Source organism: Arachis stenosperma, chromosome 9, assembly GCF_014773155.1.
Source record: "Arachis stenosperma cultivar V10309 chromosome 9, arast.V10309.gnm1.PFL2, whole genome shotgun sequence".
NCBI lineage: Eukaryota > Viridiplantae > Streptophyta > Magnoliopsida > Fabales > Fabaceae > Arachis > Arachis stenosperma.
The window spans coordinates 105,405,976-105,423,063 of NC_080385.1; the positions used below are offsets into that span (position 1 = coordinate 105,405,976).

Sequence of the window (17,088 nt, forward strand, 5' to 3'; positions counted from 1 at the left end):
TTTATTTTATTTTATAAATATTTTCTTGACTAAAACGGGGCGGGTTGTTGGGCCTTTTTCATTTGATTTTTTTGGGTTTCAATAATATTTTTGAGATGAGGACTATATGACTCTTTTTGTATAAACATTGTGCAGGCAAGTCCGAAAAAATAAAATCAATGTGCGGTATGTAGTTCAATGGCTTTACCATGAAGGGCATGTAATTTTGTTTTGGAAAAGCTTTATTTAATCTTAAAGTGTGCATTATTGTATTTTGTATTGCATTTTATAAATATTATAAATATTAAAATTTTATATATTTGATTTAAGTTATTTATCAATACATATAATGTTTAAAATGTGATTTTCTATTATAATAATATATTAAAACTATTAAAACTAAGTTTATATTAATAATTGTTAATAATAAAGATTGAAAAATAGAGACTAGATTAAGTTTATATATTGTGTTTGGTGTAAAATATGTTAGACTCAGTAGATATCTCGATATCATATTTGGTTTAAGATAAATATAGAGACAAAGAAATAGATTTAAAATTTAACAAGTTAAATGAGAATATTTATTGTTGTTAAGAGACGTCAAATGTCTTTAAATACGGAAAATAAAACAAACTCAGTAATTTTATGCACATTGAATACGTTATTTTTTTGAATAATTAGATTTTATTAAATAAAAATAAAAAATATTATAAAAAGAAAATATTGATAGATTTTATAAATATAAAATATATTAATATATAAATATAATACTTTTTTAATATATATTATTTTAAAATAGCAAGTGCAATCTTATTTTAAATAAATAAATATAAAGCATATAAATACATATAAAAATATTTTTATTTATTAAAATTAATTATCATGCAGTATTATTTGTAATTACAAAATATAATAGTTATATAATTTGAAAATAATTAAATTATTAGTTAAAAAATAAAAAAACAATCTAATAGTTAATTTTGTTAAATATGTATTATTGTATAATATAATTTTTTATGCAAATATTTGTAAACGTGCATCTTATTCAAAATATTATATGTTCACAAAATTATCCTTTGATATTAACATATACTTTAAAATATTATATATAACACATGAAAATGTTGATTTTTTAATTTTTTATCCTTTCAAAAAAATATTTTTTTAATTTTTTATTTATTTTCTTAAAAAATAAAATAAACAACAACATTAAGGTTAGACTAGGATTTTCAGTTTTTTGCAAAGAGTTCCAGTCAAATTGTGAATCTAACTTTGGGCCCAGGTCCAATATATTTTACCTAATGCTAATTACGGTTATTTCTAAACATTTTTATCAGCGATAAATCCAATTAGAAGTAGTCCTTACATTTCTAATATGGACCCCATTCTTCAGTAATTGTCTGCTGTGAAGTTACTCTATTACCCAATGTTGAACATAGAAAACTCGTAGTTAGTTTGGTCCAAATATTTTCAAAGAATTAGAGTTTGTACCCAACTACAATCAAACACAAATTTGAATCAAATCTAAAACATATTCCATAATGAAACAGGCTCATAACGATAATCAAATTCCAAAACTCCTAACTCATATCTGAAATCGAAAATTTAAGGGAAAAAAAGCAGCAAAATTAAGTAAGAAGAAGGAGAAGAAATTCACTAAAAAAGGCAAAAGGTAATGTCACCGAAATGCAAAAGTAGGGAAAGCAGAGAAGAATTAAACTCCGAAATCTGTTTGGTGAACTTTTAAAAAAGAATTTTTTTTTGAGTTTTTTTTTAAAAGATCTTATAAAAAAAAGTAAAAATAATTTTAAGTTTAGATATCTCGTACAAAAAAATTTTTTTATCTATCAAATATATTTAGGTATAATGATATAAAAATACTTATTTATTAATTTATTACATGAAAAATATCTTTTTTTAAGAAAAAAGATCTTTTAAAAAAAGATGTAAATTACGTATTTGTTTGGGTGTTATTATTTTGATAAAAAATTATCTTTTTTTCAATAAAAAATAATTTTTTTATTATTTAGTATGTTTGGTAAATTTCTAGTAATAAAAGCAAAAGTACTAAAAAAAATAAAAAAAAAAACATCTTTTTTGGAAGCTACAATCTACATCTTTTTTTAAAAGATTTTTTTCTTAAAAAAGATTTTTTTACATAATAAATAAACAAAAAAGTACTTTTATATTGTTATGCCCAAACATAATTAATAGATAAAAATATCTTTTTGCATTAGATATCTAAACATAAGATTACTTTTACTTTTCCGTAAGATCTTTTAGAAAAAGATAAATAAAAAATATCTTTTTTACAATTTCACCCAAACAAGCCCGTTTTTTATTACTAAAAATTTGCTAAATACGCTAAAAAAATAAAAAAATATATTTTTTATTATAAAAGATATCTTTTTATCAAAATAATAGCGTCGAAACAAACACTAAATTAGAGTTGAAATCAAGAATTAGAAAAAAAAAGGGGGACATCAAGCAAGAAAAAAGAGAAAAACTCACCAAAATACAAAAGATAATGTGGTCAAAATATAAAAGTAGAAAAGACAGATAACAAAGAGATAGCAAATGTGAGTAAGCAAATCATAATTAAGAGTGGAGGAGACGGTGATTTTGATAAATGTAAAGAGTAAAAGGAAAGGGGTCTGTCTTTAATAAGCTCAAGTCTTTTGAACTTTTCAAATATGTACAATAAATAATTTATGAATATGACCCATATAGGGGGTTTAATAATTATTATTATTTTTTTATATTTACCACACATATTTTTAAAATTCAATGAAACCCTAATTTCTTTCCTGTAAACTCACTACACCCATTCTCTATCCATAGGGACACAACCACCTACTCCACTCTTCTCTGATCTTCGCCGTTGCCGTCGTCGTCGCTGTCACCATTCAGCCCAGCACTTTCTGCCAATCTCCACCCATCTCCTGACATCGTTCTAGCCTCTCTCTCCTCGTCGTTCATTCGCAGTATCCCTCTTCTCTTTTCGAGTCGTTTGTTATCAGCCTTAGTACGCCATCGTTCTCTCTGCCGTCGTCGTGGCACCCGCGGGCGTCGTCGTTCTCACTCCTCAGCGGCGTCATCTTTAGCAGGCAACGAGCTGTGGCATGGATCTCAGCGAGTTGAGCGTCGACGTCAGCGTCGTGGTGCTCCGTCTCCCCATTTATCCTCTACTTCCAGAGTTCCAATGGAGTCTCAACCTCAAGTATAAATTTGCTTCATTGATTTCGGTTTTTTTCCTTTTATGTTCTTGTTGAATTAATCTGCTTCATTGATTTCATTTTATTTGTTCTTTTTATGTTCTTTGGAACCTTCCCAGTGGCACCAAAATGGTGTTGCTACTTAATGATTGGAAATAACCAGATGGTGAGGCAGCTGGCCTCTTAGGATAAGCTCTTGGACAATTGGGTGCCGATTTTGCTCCTGATCTCCATTTCAAACGTTGTGAATTTGAAGCATTGATTAGAGTGATTCCAGATGCTGCAAGGGAATCTCATGATCAGTTATACATTGCTATAGATATTTCTCTAAAGGTACTTTATTTTTTGCTTGAATTGTATTCATTAAGATGTTGTTCCTGATTGAATTCACTTTGATGCTTAATTAAAGGCTTCTGCTGATATAATCCATAGGTTCATGCAGGAATAAGTGATCATGAAAATATGAGAATATGTTCCACATTAAAGCATGAAAAGTTGCCAGCTGAAACTGTGAGACATCTTAATATGATCTGAAAGATGAAAATCTAACAATGCGGTTAGAAACATCATCAATTCAGACCAATTATTAATAGCAGGCACTAGTTTTTTTTACTATTAATTAATTGGATCAGTTGAAACTTTAAATAATACTAAGTTAAGAGCATCATCTAAATACATAGAAAGTTTTCTCATTGGGTGTAAATCCTGATAATGAAGCACATACTCTAAAGCTACCAAAACACTAATGAGAACATTCAGCAACAAATCCTGAAAAAAACTTTGTTCTTTCGTATTATGGTAAAACATCCTATCCTTGGTTGCCAAAGGGAGAACTTTTATCTCATAATCACTTGAAAGAACAAGCGCTCTAGCCTCTTGCTGGTGTTTGAAACTTTGAAGAACTAACATCTTCTGTTGTTTTTCTGTAACAAGTGCCTCACATTGGTTCTTCATTTGGTCATAAGGTACTGGAGTTGAAGAAATGGAGAGACTTGCCACTTGTCATACAGTTTTCAAAACCTGCCCATATGATAATTCTCTTAGCATATCTTTAACAGTAGAAAAAACAATCAAATAGCCAATCATCTAGCCCTAAATATAAAAGTGTATAAACTTTTACCAATTCTAAAAGTTTATTAACACTTAAGATGTCAGGGTTCTGCATAGATAATAATGACATGCAATCTGACTGACTTCTACCTCGTTCAAGGCCAATCTCTTCATTAGCCAGAGTTACTGGAGCCACAATCTAGAAAACAAAATCATTATAAAACTAATAACAAAAATATTAAACAACCATATAAATGTAGACACTATTTGAACAATTTTACCTCATTAAAATCTGGAAATTCGATCTGAGCTAGTGGAGAGTAGATGAGTAGGGAGAGTAATCACGCGGAGGAGGATCTCGGAAAAACTGAAGAGGCACTGTGTCTGAAACAAATTCAAAGGAATTCGGTGGAATCAGAAGAAAGAAGTATCAAGAATCGGGAGAATTTAGATGAAATCGAGAAATTGGGTTTAAACAGGAAGGCACCTGATACAGAAGAGCATAGAGCAAGAAACACCAGAGTCACAAAGGTCTTCCAGCAGTAAGCAGCAGAATTGTAGAAATGAGAGTTTGGGTCTCAAATTTTATATGGGACAATTTTAAAATATTAAAAGACTTGTTATCTTTTAGTGTAATTCTTAATAAGTTATTTATAAATTAAATTCTAACCATTAGATCGTTTATCATTCTAATCTAATGGTTCAAATTTTATGATGCATCAAATAAGTTCAAAACACTTGAGCTGATTTTTTTTGTGACTAAAATAAACTAAACAAAGAAAAACAAAACAAAGGAACTGCTTAAATAGAGGGACTGTCCCGTTTAAGACTACTCTTAAACTCCTCCCAAGGTGAAGGAAGCTCCACATGCGAAAGTTGTAACTTTATCGCCATCTTTGTCATAGTATCTGCTACCATGTTTGCATCTCTCATAATCAAACGAAAGTCAACACGCCAATTCCAATGCATGATATCTCTTATTTTGAGCACCAATGGATCAATAAACCCAAAACCATCTTGAGTAACAAGATTAAATGCTTCCACACAATCCGTCTCACAAATAAAATCTCGTTGACCCACATCCCAAGCTAAGAGATATCCTCTCCAAATAGCAAACAATTCTCCTTGAAGAATACTATTACTCTCAATCATTCCCAAACACCTCATTTGCCAACTCCCATTATAATCTCTAATAACACAAGCAAAACCAACATTATCATCCGAACCAAAATAACTAGCATCACAATTAATGTTAAAAGTACCAATGAATGGGGGATTCCAAAAATTATTTAGAGTAGAGGGAAGGGACATACGTTGTAATTCAAAAATATTCCTAAGCTCATTTTCTGAAGTTAATGCCAGACAAATCACTTTTTTCGGAGGCCAAGTTTCATGAGGATTGAAGATGTCACTATTTCTTGCTCGCCATATCCACCAAAGTCCCAAAAAGAACTTGAACGGATGCTCTCTGCTATGATACAAGAACCAGTTCTTCAAATCCAAAGGATGACAAGAAATATCTAACCGATGCTAGACAAGCTGAGCTTTTGAACAATCCCGAATACAATATAAAACCGATTCCTGGCTAGAAAGACATCTTGGACACCTATCCGATGACGACATCCCTCTTCTAAAGCGAAAACTTGCAGTAGGAAGAGCCTCCTTAAGATACAACCAAGCCAAAAACTGGTGCTTTTCCGGAACAAGCTGACGCCAGAGCCAAAGCCAATTCTCCTTCTCCTCCCAACCAAATAGCTGCTTACACAACCACAAGTAACCATTGCGTGAGTCATAGACTTTGGCAGCAGACCCACACCAATACCAACTCACTTCCGGACCTGCTTGTTCATCTGGATTGTAAGAGAGAATATTACCTTTCAGATTTTGAGATAAAGGAGAATAAAGAATATCCAAATGCCACCTACCAACCGACCAAATATCCTGTATCCGGAGATTCGAATAAGAAATATGAACATAATACATCTCATTAGATAACCGCCCTTCTTTCCTCCAGCTAGAAAACCAAAAATTCTGGTTTAAATCTCCAATACACCAAGTAAACTCATCCTTCAACACTTTCCAAGCCTTACAAAGACACCTCCAAATGGGAGAGTCCTTGTTCTTAGGATAACTAAAACAGTCATATAGAGATGATCGGTATTTGACATCCAACAATTGGACCCATAACTTATTTGGCTGCTGGAAAAAAGTCCAAACTAGCTTCCCAAAAAGAGCAATATTTATACAATAAGGATCTCTAATCCCCAAACCTCCATATTTTTTTGGAGTAACCAGCACTTTCCAACTAACAAGATTCAATCCTCTTCCATCAACTTACCCTTTCCAAAGAAAATTTCCCATCATAGACTCCAATTTACTAATGACTCCTTTGGAAAAAATAGAGACATGTATCTGGTACGTGGGAATAGCGGCTGCAACAGAATTAACCAAGCATAGTCTACCAGCCCGATTGAATAAACTCCCTTTCCAGCTTGCTAGCCTACTCTGAATCTTATTCAGGACACCATTGAAAGCTGAACAGGTCACCCGAAAATGGCTAAGGGTAACTCCAAGATACTTGCCCAAGTCCTGGACAAATCTGATAGAGGATACCCCAGTGAAAACCTCTTTTCTTGTTACAGAGACATTCTTGGAGCAAAGCGCTTTAGACTTATCTACATTAATCTTCATCCCAGATGCTTTGCAAAAAGTCTCTAAAACCAACATCACATTTTGCACTTGTCTCTTTTTAGCTTTACAGAATAGAAGCAAGTCATCCGTAAACATTAAGTGGGATATTCTTGGTCCCCCTCTAGAAATAGCAACCGGCTCCCACAAGCCCAAATCAACCTGATGACTAATAAATTATGCCAATCGCTCCATACACAACACAAAAAGATAGGGTGATATAGGGTCTCCTTGTCTAAGACCTTGACTAGGAGTAAAGTCATTCAGACGATTTCTATTCCAAAGAATAGATAAGGAAGAAGCAGTGACACAATTCATAATCAAATTAATTGTAGGAATAGGAAAACCAAAGATCTTAAGGGTATGAGCTAAAAACCTCCAGTCAACTCTGTCATAAGATTTCTCTAGATCAATCTTAAAGGCCAGTATGCCTTTCTTTGATTTAGTCTTCTTCATAAAGTGGAGAACTTCTTGAGCAATAATGATGTTGTCAGAAGTTCCTCGTCCCAGAATAAATCCTCCTTGAAGCGGGCCAACAATATCCGCAAGATGAGGGCGAAACCTATTAACAAGGACCTTCATGATGATCTTGTAAACTACATTGCAGAGACTAATCGGCCTGAAATTTTTCATAGATACCGGTGATTCAACTTTTGGAATAAGAACCAGCAAAGTCTCCATCATTCTCAGATCAAGAGTAACACCGGAGAATACCTGCTTAACCATTTTCCAAACATCAAGACCAATGATCTCCCAATATTCTTTGAAGAAGAAAGTTTGAAACCCATCAGGACCCGGAGCTTTAAAAGAATTCATGTGAAAAACAGTTGTTCTGACTTCCTCCATAGTAACTGGTGCCGTAAGATTATTGCAAGCTTCCTCATTCAGAGAAGGAAGAGGCACATCACCAAGGCAACCCAAATTAACATCATCCAAACGACAGAATAAGCTTTTATAGAAAGACTCTGCTTCTTGACTCAGAACCTCTAGATCAGTTTTCCACACTCCATCCTTGAGAAAAAGGCCATGAATCTTATTATGCTTCCTTCGCACAAGAGTTTGAATATGAAAGAATCTTGTACTCCTATCCCCAAACCTTACCCACTGCTTTCTGGACTTTTGAAACCATAGAAGTTCTTCTTGCACTAGAGTATTATTATAATCATCAAGCAACTATTGCTCTTTCTGACGCAAATAAATACTATCCACCACTTTCAAACGCTTTTGTAAATAATTAATCAGCTGCTCTAATTCACATTTCTTAACAAAAATGTTACCAAATACTTTCGAGTCAAACTCTAGTGAATTCTTCTGTACTTTCAAAAGCTTGTCATGAATTCCTCTATTACCAGACCACCATGACTGATTCACAATATCCCTATACCCAGGATGAGTAGCCCAAGCAGCAACAAATCGGAAAAGTCGATTCCCTTTAGGTTGAGGACGACCTTTACAATGCACCAGAATAGGGTAATGATCAGATTAAAGCCTATTTAAAATTTCTGCATAAGCCTCTGAAAAGATAGATAACCAACTACTATTTATACAAACTCGATTAAGCTTTTTTGCCATGTCAACATAATTTTTCACCCTCCTGTACCAAGAAAATCGCCTCTCAATAGTCTTCAGATCAAACAAACCACTATCCCCTAATGAATTAGCAAACATGTCTGCTCTTTGATGAGAAAATTGACAGCCCTTAGATTCATGAGAAGATTTGACTTCATTAAAATCACCAAGAACGATCCAAGGTCTTTGAAAAACCATGGATTGTGCAACAAGATAATCCCAAAAGAGAACCCTTTTATTAAATTGAGAACTACCATAAATACCACTACACCTCCAAATTAAAGTATCAAATTGAACCTCAATAGTAACACCCTGATCAAAAGTATCAATAAACTTACAACAAACACCCTTTATAGAGGATAGAAACCAAATACCTCCCTTATGCCCCTCTACTTCTACTATACAAATAGAGTGATACCCCAACCTTTCCCAAAACAATTTTAAATTCTGAAAAGGGGAGTGAGTTTCAACCACAATAAAAAAAAAAATAGGTCTAAATTTTCTAACAAGTTCCTTACAATGTACCCGGGCTAACTTATTAGAAGCACCCCTAATATTCCAGACAAACATATTTAAACTATCCATAAATAATAGGGACATAATAAATAAGAACATAAACTCTAAATAGAATCACCAACCTCAATAGGTGGTTTGTCCTGCGGTACTGGTACACTCTGATCCTCAATAATTGCCACTTTCGGACCCCCTAACAATGCACCTGCCATGCTTCCATCTACTAAGGTTTCTTTCGTTGTGCCACCATTTTTATCACCTGGCGAGTTCTGCAAGGAAAAAAGCCGAAGACGCTTCTGTAGAAAAATTTCACGACGTGCAGAAATTCTGCGCGATGGAGATGGCGCAATTTCATTTTTTTTCGCTTTCCATCCTAATCCCAATTGATTTGCCTCTATCATCGAACAAATGGAGTCTTAGAACCCTTCTCAAACCATACTTGAGCTGAACACACCCAAAAGAAAGGGAATTAATTTTTCAATTTTTAAAATTTATGTCTGTATAACATAAAAATATAATAGTTAATTTTACCATACACCTCATCTGACTTGGAGGGAAAATAACATAGATTAGATGAAAGTTTCTATAGAAAATGTTAAATTAAATTAGATAAAAGTTAAAATATCGTCGTCCTCCTCAGTCTTGTGTTTATTCGTTCTCCATTGTCACTAACCTCCGCTTCTGACCACACCAATCCCCTATCTCTTTCCCTCTCTGTTCTTCAACTGTGCCTGTGACTGCGATCACACGAAAGCTCTCTTCGCTTAAACCCCAAAATGCCCGAACCAGAAGAATCCCACAACGGAGTCCAACCCGAGCCTAATCCCCAATCACTAACGGACCAAAATCCCAATCCTCAGCCAGATCCACAATCGAATCCTGAGCCTGTTCATGCAGCACAAGCGCGATCAGAGCCAGAACCTAGATCCGAAGCTGATCCAGCTGTTAACAATGATGCAGATCTCAGTGAAACCGCGATCCGTTCCAACCACACGGTGGATGCCAACCCTCCGGCGCAACCTCAGCTTCGGAAAGACGAAGGGAACCGAACCTTCACAATGAGGGAATTGCTTAACGGATTGAAGAACGAGTCCGAACCTGACAAAGAAGATTCCAATTCTCCCCGCACGTTAGCGCTCTCTCTCTCTCTGAACATTAAAAATCGAGAAAATGGAGTAAATTACGATTTATTTAGCGATTTCGCAGTGATGAATGTTTGATTGAAAATTGTCGACCGTGAATTAGTACTTTAAAATACGTACATTTTCAACGTTGAAGAACTACATATGATGTCCAAAATAGAAAATACGTGAAGAAGAAGTTTTTGAGCATTTACTCATTTTTAGCTCCTAAACTAACTGCTTGTAGTCATTTGAATTATTATTCATATATTGTTGTGGTAAATCTGAATGATAGAAATGGGTTTGAATTTGGGAGTGGTTTCACCTTGCGCAACATGTAATGTGATCTGTAATGCATGATTTGGGAAATTTGCAGCCATCAGAGTCAACAGCAGCAGCAGCAGCAAACACAGCAGAACAACGCTGCAATGGAGTTGATAAACAGTGTTGTAGGTGCCGACGAGGAGGGCCGATCGCGGCAACGGATTCTCACATTTGCTGCCAGGAGGTATTGTCACCTTGCCCGTCTATACAGTGAAAAAATATCACATTGGGAAATTCTATCAAAACTTGGACCCTGCATTGTCGTTTTTTGAGAATTTTTGGAGCTTCATGGCCATAAACTGCAATTTTTATATGTTTCTTGTGGAAACCTTTATGAGCTTGTAATTTCTTACATGAACTTTGTAGGTATGCTACTGCAATTGAGAGGAATCCAGATGATTATGATGCACTATACAATTGGGCATTGGTGCTTCAGGTCTGAACAGCTGTCTTGATTTATTTTGTTGTAAAATCAAAGTCAGCTGTTTTTTGAATCACTTATGGAATTTCTGTTTTGTTCTTGGCTTGATTTTAATTTTACTCTTCATTTTAGGTTAGATTATATGCTTTTAATGTGATTGAAGTATTCAGTACAAATTATTCTATCACATTACATGGTATATAAGTGTGCATTGACATTCCATGCTTTAATCTGATTGAAATATGCATTTTGCATATCCTCATGAAATGGGATTGCAATTGCAGCTTCATATGTGTTGTATGTTAGAAATACATGGATATCGATTACCATTTTTCCAAGTGCCAGCATTACATGGTATATAAGTGTGCATTGACATTCCATGCTTTAATCTGATTGAAATATGCATTTTGCATATCCTCATGAAATGGGATTGCAATTGCAGCTTCATATGTGTTGTATGTTAGAAATACATGGATATCAATTACCATTTTTCCAAGTGCCAGCAGATGTGAGCTTTATTTCTTAAACTGTCCTCTCAATCTTTGTTATGTTGTCATGCAGGAAAGTGCAGATAATGTTAGTCCAGATTCCACTTCACCTTCCAAAGATGCTTTACTCGAGGAAGCTTGTAAAAAATATGATGAGGCCACTTGCCTATGCCCCACACTACATGATGTATGTAAGGGTATCCTTTCCTGTGGAATCCTAACAAATAACTTTTTATTTGGGTTGTGCCCAGGAAGAGAAAACAAACTTTTTTTTGGGGGGGAGCTAATATCAATAACATAGGCTTGGTACTCAATAACTTTCACTATATAGCATTTTGGCTGATTCCACTGCTTGGACATGTTATCTTGAGGTCACACAGACTCAACTATTGGCCTGTTATTCCAAGGATCCCTTTCAATTCCATTCTAAATAACAAGCCATAATTGAATGCCTGTTATTTTATTGAATATTTTGTGAATTTGTGTCAATTTTTACCTAGGATCTGGGTAAGGGTGTAAGTGAGATTAATAGAAGGTAGATCTGAACTGGAGTAGTTGAACCTAATGAGCCTGACCCATAGATGATACTTTGTACATAAATTAGTCTGGCCACGATAATATTCAAATAACACACACGACATACATGTGAAGGTTACAAAATATCATGCTTATATAATTAAATTTACTTCGAATATTTTATTGAGATATTGCCTATTAACAACTTGGTCTAACAGTAGAATTCTCAAGCTTGGCTCATTTATTAAATAAGCTTCTGTCCTATTAGGTTAGTTAATTTTGTGGGATGAACTAGTCAGCCTGTAGTGAGTGAAGACTTTGCATCTCAATAAAAACATGTCTTGCTAGACCACTGGATCTGTGTTTACTATCATCCTCTGAGCCGTGACCCTTGTTAAAAGAAAAGTAAAATGCATTGCACTGTTGGTACATTATCATTTCTTATTTCCATTGCATTCCTTTTTCTGGATTCTATCAGTCCACAATTTCCTATGTACATTGCGTTACTAGGCATGCTTTCACAACTAGCATTATCCCTATGTTGGGGGCAGTAGCCATGTAGCTAATCCATTTGCACGATGAATGCTGACTTAAATGTAGTGATGCTCGAGTTATCCTCTTGTCATGTGTCTATTGATGTGATAGGAAAACCCAAATATGTGCCTCTTTGCAAATAAGTATGCTTTTAATTGGATACTGTAATTATAATACTGAGAACAAAATGAGTGTCTATAATTTACAATTTTTTCCCTCTATCAAACTTTAGGCTTTCTACAATTGGGCTATAGCAATCTCTGATCGGGCAAAAATGCGTGGTCGCACAAAGGAAGCTGAAGAACTATGGAAACAGGTCAGCAAAAATATGGTTCTTAGCAGCTCTTGCTCTTGTAGATTGTAAATTTGTTGATGGATACTGCATAATGCTGGATTCAGGATTCATAGTGAAAATAAATGGACTAATTTTTCACATTTTAATTTATAGTTATCTTGTTAACTGTTAGTTGATATAGAGGCTTAGCATCACACATCATGATTATTGTAAAATTGAAATTTGCATTTCCCAGGCAACACGGAACTACGAAAAAGCAGTCCAGCTCAACTGGAACAGCCCTCAGGTTCATTTCATTATTTCTAAAACTTTGTCCCTTTGTACTGTGATTTCTCGTGGAGTTAAACCATATTTCGAAAAAGTTATTTTTTACATGCTTCCTTTAACAAATATTTATTTTTAGTTGTATTTTATAAAAAAAAGGTTTCCTTTTCTTATCCTGTATTTGTTCGATTCCTGCAACTTCTAAATTTCTTTTCAAGAATGCTCATTTGCATACTGACATCCTGCTAGTTGTTATTGACTCTCTTGAAATCTATTTCAGGCACTTAACAACTGGGGACTTGCCCTTCAGGTATATTTGATTTACTTGTATGCAAACTTTTTTATTTCATACAAAAGGCATAAGAAAGCAATGAGTCTGTATTAAGATTGCATGCTTCTTACTTCATTTTTGGGTAGTGCTTCTTCTGGAGGCAACGATTTATAGTAGAACTTTTGTTGAAGCAAAAAACTTGACCTTCTTGGAAAAGATATTAAAGAAACTGTTTTCACCTTCCTGGGAGCCAAACACTTGAATTTCTCCTGAAATGCCTTGTTTATACCAAAAGCACTTCTTGACTTGTAAACAAATCTCATTTTCAAGTGCTGCTAGTTATCAATTTAAGTAAATTTAGGGGAGTCACATCTTTTATTAATCCTTAGCTAAGAAGGTTATCAGTACATACACGTAGCACACTCCAAATATATTAAATCAGAGTCTTATTTCATAGTTAGCTTATTCTACTATTTCTTTATTTTGTTAAGTAATAGTCATTACATTATATCACTGATTGTGTAACTATGTCACTAAAATTTATTATTTTATAGTAAATAATCACCCAGGCTTTCCTCATTTTATTTCTTTGATAAAATGAACTTAATTAAACTAAACAAGACATTGCTATCAATCTTGATATATAAATTATATTTTTTCTGTATTGGAGTTCTAACTTATTTTCTTTGTGCTTTGTTTTTTTTTTCCAATTTAGGAACTTAGTGCCATTGTTCCAGTTCGAGAAAAGCAAAAGATTGTAAGAACTGCTATCAGCAAGGTACAAAAGTTGTAGGAGGATACCAGATAGAATTTGCAAACCAGTGCTTTACATTTACTATGTCCTTTAGCATATAACTTATTCTCTCTTCCACTTTTTAACTTTCCAATATTCTTCAATGCAGTTCCGTGCAGCTATTCAATTACAATTTGATTTCCATCGGGCAATTTACAATCTCGGAACTGTTCTGGTCATAATGCTTCTCCATTTTACTTATATATCATGCAATTGTGCTATGTTTTACTTTGTTTGTGTGCATGTAACAGTATTAAGAGTATAGAATTCACTTTCCTTGTTTTCTATCTTTGCAGTATGGTTTAGCCGAGGACACCTTAAGAACTGGGGGATCGGCGAATGCTCAAGAAGTTTCACCTAATGAATTGTACAGCCAATCTGCAATATATATTGCAGCTGCTCATGCATTGAAACCAAATTATTCAGTAAGATGCCCTATCACCTTCATTTGAAATTCCGATTGGTTGCATCAATTTCTCGGAATAGACTTGCTCTTTCTTCTACTTAACATTGCCTTTTAATCCATCCTTCTATTGTTGCTTCCTTTTCTTAATATCCTCCCACTTTTTCGTCATTCAATCAGCCTATTTTTGTATTTTTGGGATCTGACAGGTTTATAGCAGTGCCTTGCGGTTGGTGCGATCTATGGTGAGTAATATACCCCTTTGATCTTTCTGAATTATGTTTTCAGTCAAGTAAAACACTACTGTATTATATCACATTCCCTTCACCGGTATTTAAAGTAGGTCAACCTCTTCCAGTTAGAACCTAGCTTATTTGCCACCTGAATTAACATGCAGTATGCATTATCCTGTAGCTATTGTAGTCATTACTACTATGTAAATGTGAGCATTAGTTGACGGGAACATTTTTATACTAACCTTGATGGACTTCAATTTGCCACAGTTACCGCTGCCACATCTTAAAATTGGATATTTAACGGCACCTCCCGCGGGGAAATCACTTGCACCTCATAATGACTGGAAACGATCAGAATTCATTTTGGATCACGAAAGGCTTCAACAGGTAAGAAGTCTGGCTAATCAAGTGAAAGCTTTTCAGAGGCTAATATCAAATTGTTTCAAAATCATTGGCAAACTTCTAGGCTCTAGTGTCTCAGACGCAAATTTGCAATCAAATAAATTACCCACTACCATTTATTCAGGTGCCCAAAGGCGAACAGAGACAAGTGCCTCAAACTCTCGCAGGCAGATCCACAGATGCAGCAAATGGAGATAAAAAGACAATCAAAGTAGATATAGCAGATATTGTTTCAGTATCAGCTTGTGCTGACCTAACCTTACCACCTGGTGCAGGCCTCTGCATCGATACAATTCGCGAACCTGTTTACCTGGTAAGCAACATTCAGCCGATCTGATTCTGTCCTTGTCGCATAGTTTTTGCCTCTTCTTTCTATACACTTGTCAGCTTATTTCTATCCCCTCTCTCTCTCACCGTTAAGTCATTAACATAATTTTAGCATTGTTATTGTTTTTGTCAAATCCAAATTTTGATAAATTTCTCAAGGGTTGGTGAAATCTTTGAAATGTGCTTAATCTGAAGCCTGCACCAGAATCTCTTTAGCTTAAGAAAAATGCAGCTCTAATTTTTGTTCTCAATTCTTGGATTACCAAGGTTGCTGACTCGTGGGAATCGTTAGATGGATGGCTCGACGCAGTTCGTTTAGTATACACAATTTATGTACGGGGCAAAAGTGATGTGCTGGCTGGAATTATAGCGGGATAAATGTGAAATTTGATTTGTTAAACTCAGACTTGATAGCTATTTTTTTTTTTGGGTACTTTTCTCTGCAAACTTGTGTATAACAACAATAATGTATGAACGTTTTTTTGTACAACTGAGAAATCTGAGTTAACTGATTAACCGGATCACTCAACATTCTAGTTTTTGGCAATAAATATTCTACAAGGATTATAACTTATGATATCGATTCCTTAATGGGGTTTCTTATCGAGTATTTTCCAACTCAGGCTACCTTGCCTCATCAAACCTGAAAGACACTAAAAATCGCAAACCACAATCAACAACCACAGGTGCTCGGGTATCAGTCAACAATAAATTCGAAGAAACTACTAAAATTAACTCATAAAAATCCCAGACATTAACGCAAAGAGATTCTCCTTCACTATCAAATTCATACCAAACATAGGAGCCCAGAGAACCCCATAACCGAAAGCAAATTTCCACGAAATCAAAACTCGAAGGATGCAACATGAAGTTTTACAATTCCTGCATCTCGTCTAAGCGCTTATTAAAAGTACAGGTTCATACAAGACGGGAGTGGATTCTCTCCGGTGGAAAAAAAAAATTGGATGCTGTTCAGTGTTTAATCTTACCATTCATTGTTTTTTCTCTCCTATTTAATTTTGGTCCTACTTAGAGAATTAAAGATAGATCATACTTTATTCTCTTAAGTGTTTTTTTTTCACTGGAGAGGATCCGTTTCCATAAAAGACAATTGTAACATTTTTTAACGGAAGTTAATGTTCGTTTTGACTCTTTCCTTAAATTTTTTTGTGAAATCGGACAAATAAATTAGGTTTATAAAATATAAAATCATAACAAAATTTAAATAGTAAAATTCTCAAATCTAAATAGAAATTTAGTAAAATAGATTAATTCATCTAAAATTATAATATCAAAAAATTTAAGAGTTAAATTGAGATTTTAGACTAAAGGTCTGTTTGAAAACTTCAAAAGTATATTTTTTAAACTTTTAACTTATGAAAAGTATTGCATTTTTTTAAAAAGCTATTTAAAAACTTATAAAAAAAGTTAAAAAAATTGACTTCTCTCGTAATAAAAATTTTTTTATCATATTTTTTTTTTTAAAAATAAGCACAATTAGAACTAAAAATTTAAATACAAAATAACTTATTTATAAGTTATTTTTAATATAATCATTTATTATTTAAACTATTTTTTCAGAAATAGATTAATTAAACTATTTAGAGCCCGTTTGAGAAGTAGCAGAAGCAACTTTTTTTTTACTTTTGGATTATGAAAAATCACAATCTGCGTATTTA

The 17,088-nt window shown here is 33.9% G+C and overlaps 2 protein-coding genes across 2 annotated transcripts; one reads left to right on the top strand and one right to left on the bottom strand.

Annotated features, from left to right (window-relative positions):
• Positions 1 to 2,954: 2,954 nt before the first annotated feature.
• On the bottom strand, positions 2,955 to 9,415 carry LOC130949790 (uncharacterized). The gene is made up of 9 exons (XM_057878421.1): positions 9,140 to 9,415; positions 8,480 to 8,813; positions 8,189 to 8,380; positions 7,309 to 8,077; positions 6,583 to 7,101; positions 5,820 to 6,258; positions 4,389 to 4,443; positions 3,320 to 3,474; positions 2,955 to 3,164 (listed from the first exon to the last, which is right to left on the bottom strand). Exons 1-9 carry the CDS (start codon positions 9,413 to 9,415, stop codon positions 2,955 to 2,957), a joined length of 2,949 nt encoding a protein of 982 aa, XP_057734404.1.
• A 218-nt stretch (positions 9,416 to 9,633) lies between these two features.
• LOC130951022 (protein HLB1) lies at positions 9,634 to 15,983 on the top strand. Its single transcript, XM_057879636.1, has 14 exons — positions 9,634 to 10,143; positions 10,512 to 10,643; positions 10,826 to 10,895; positions 11,442 to 11,555; positions 12,651 to 12,734; positions 12,949 to 12,999; positions 13,258 to 13,287; positions 13,964 to 14,026; positions 14,151 to 14,216; positions 14,338 to 14,466; positions 14,654 to 14,689; positions 14,948 to 15,067; positions 15,207 to 15,395; positions 15,677 to 15,983. Exons 1-14 carry the CDS (start codon positions 9,791 to 9,793, stop codon positions 15,785 to 15,787), a joined length of 1,548 nt encoding a protein of 515 aa, XP_057735619.1. The 5' UTR covers positions 9,634 to 9,790; the 3' UTR covers positions 15,788 to 15,983.
• Positions 15,984 to 17,088: the final 1,105 nt, after the last annotated feature.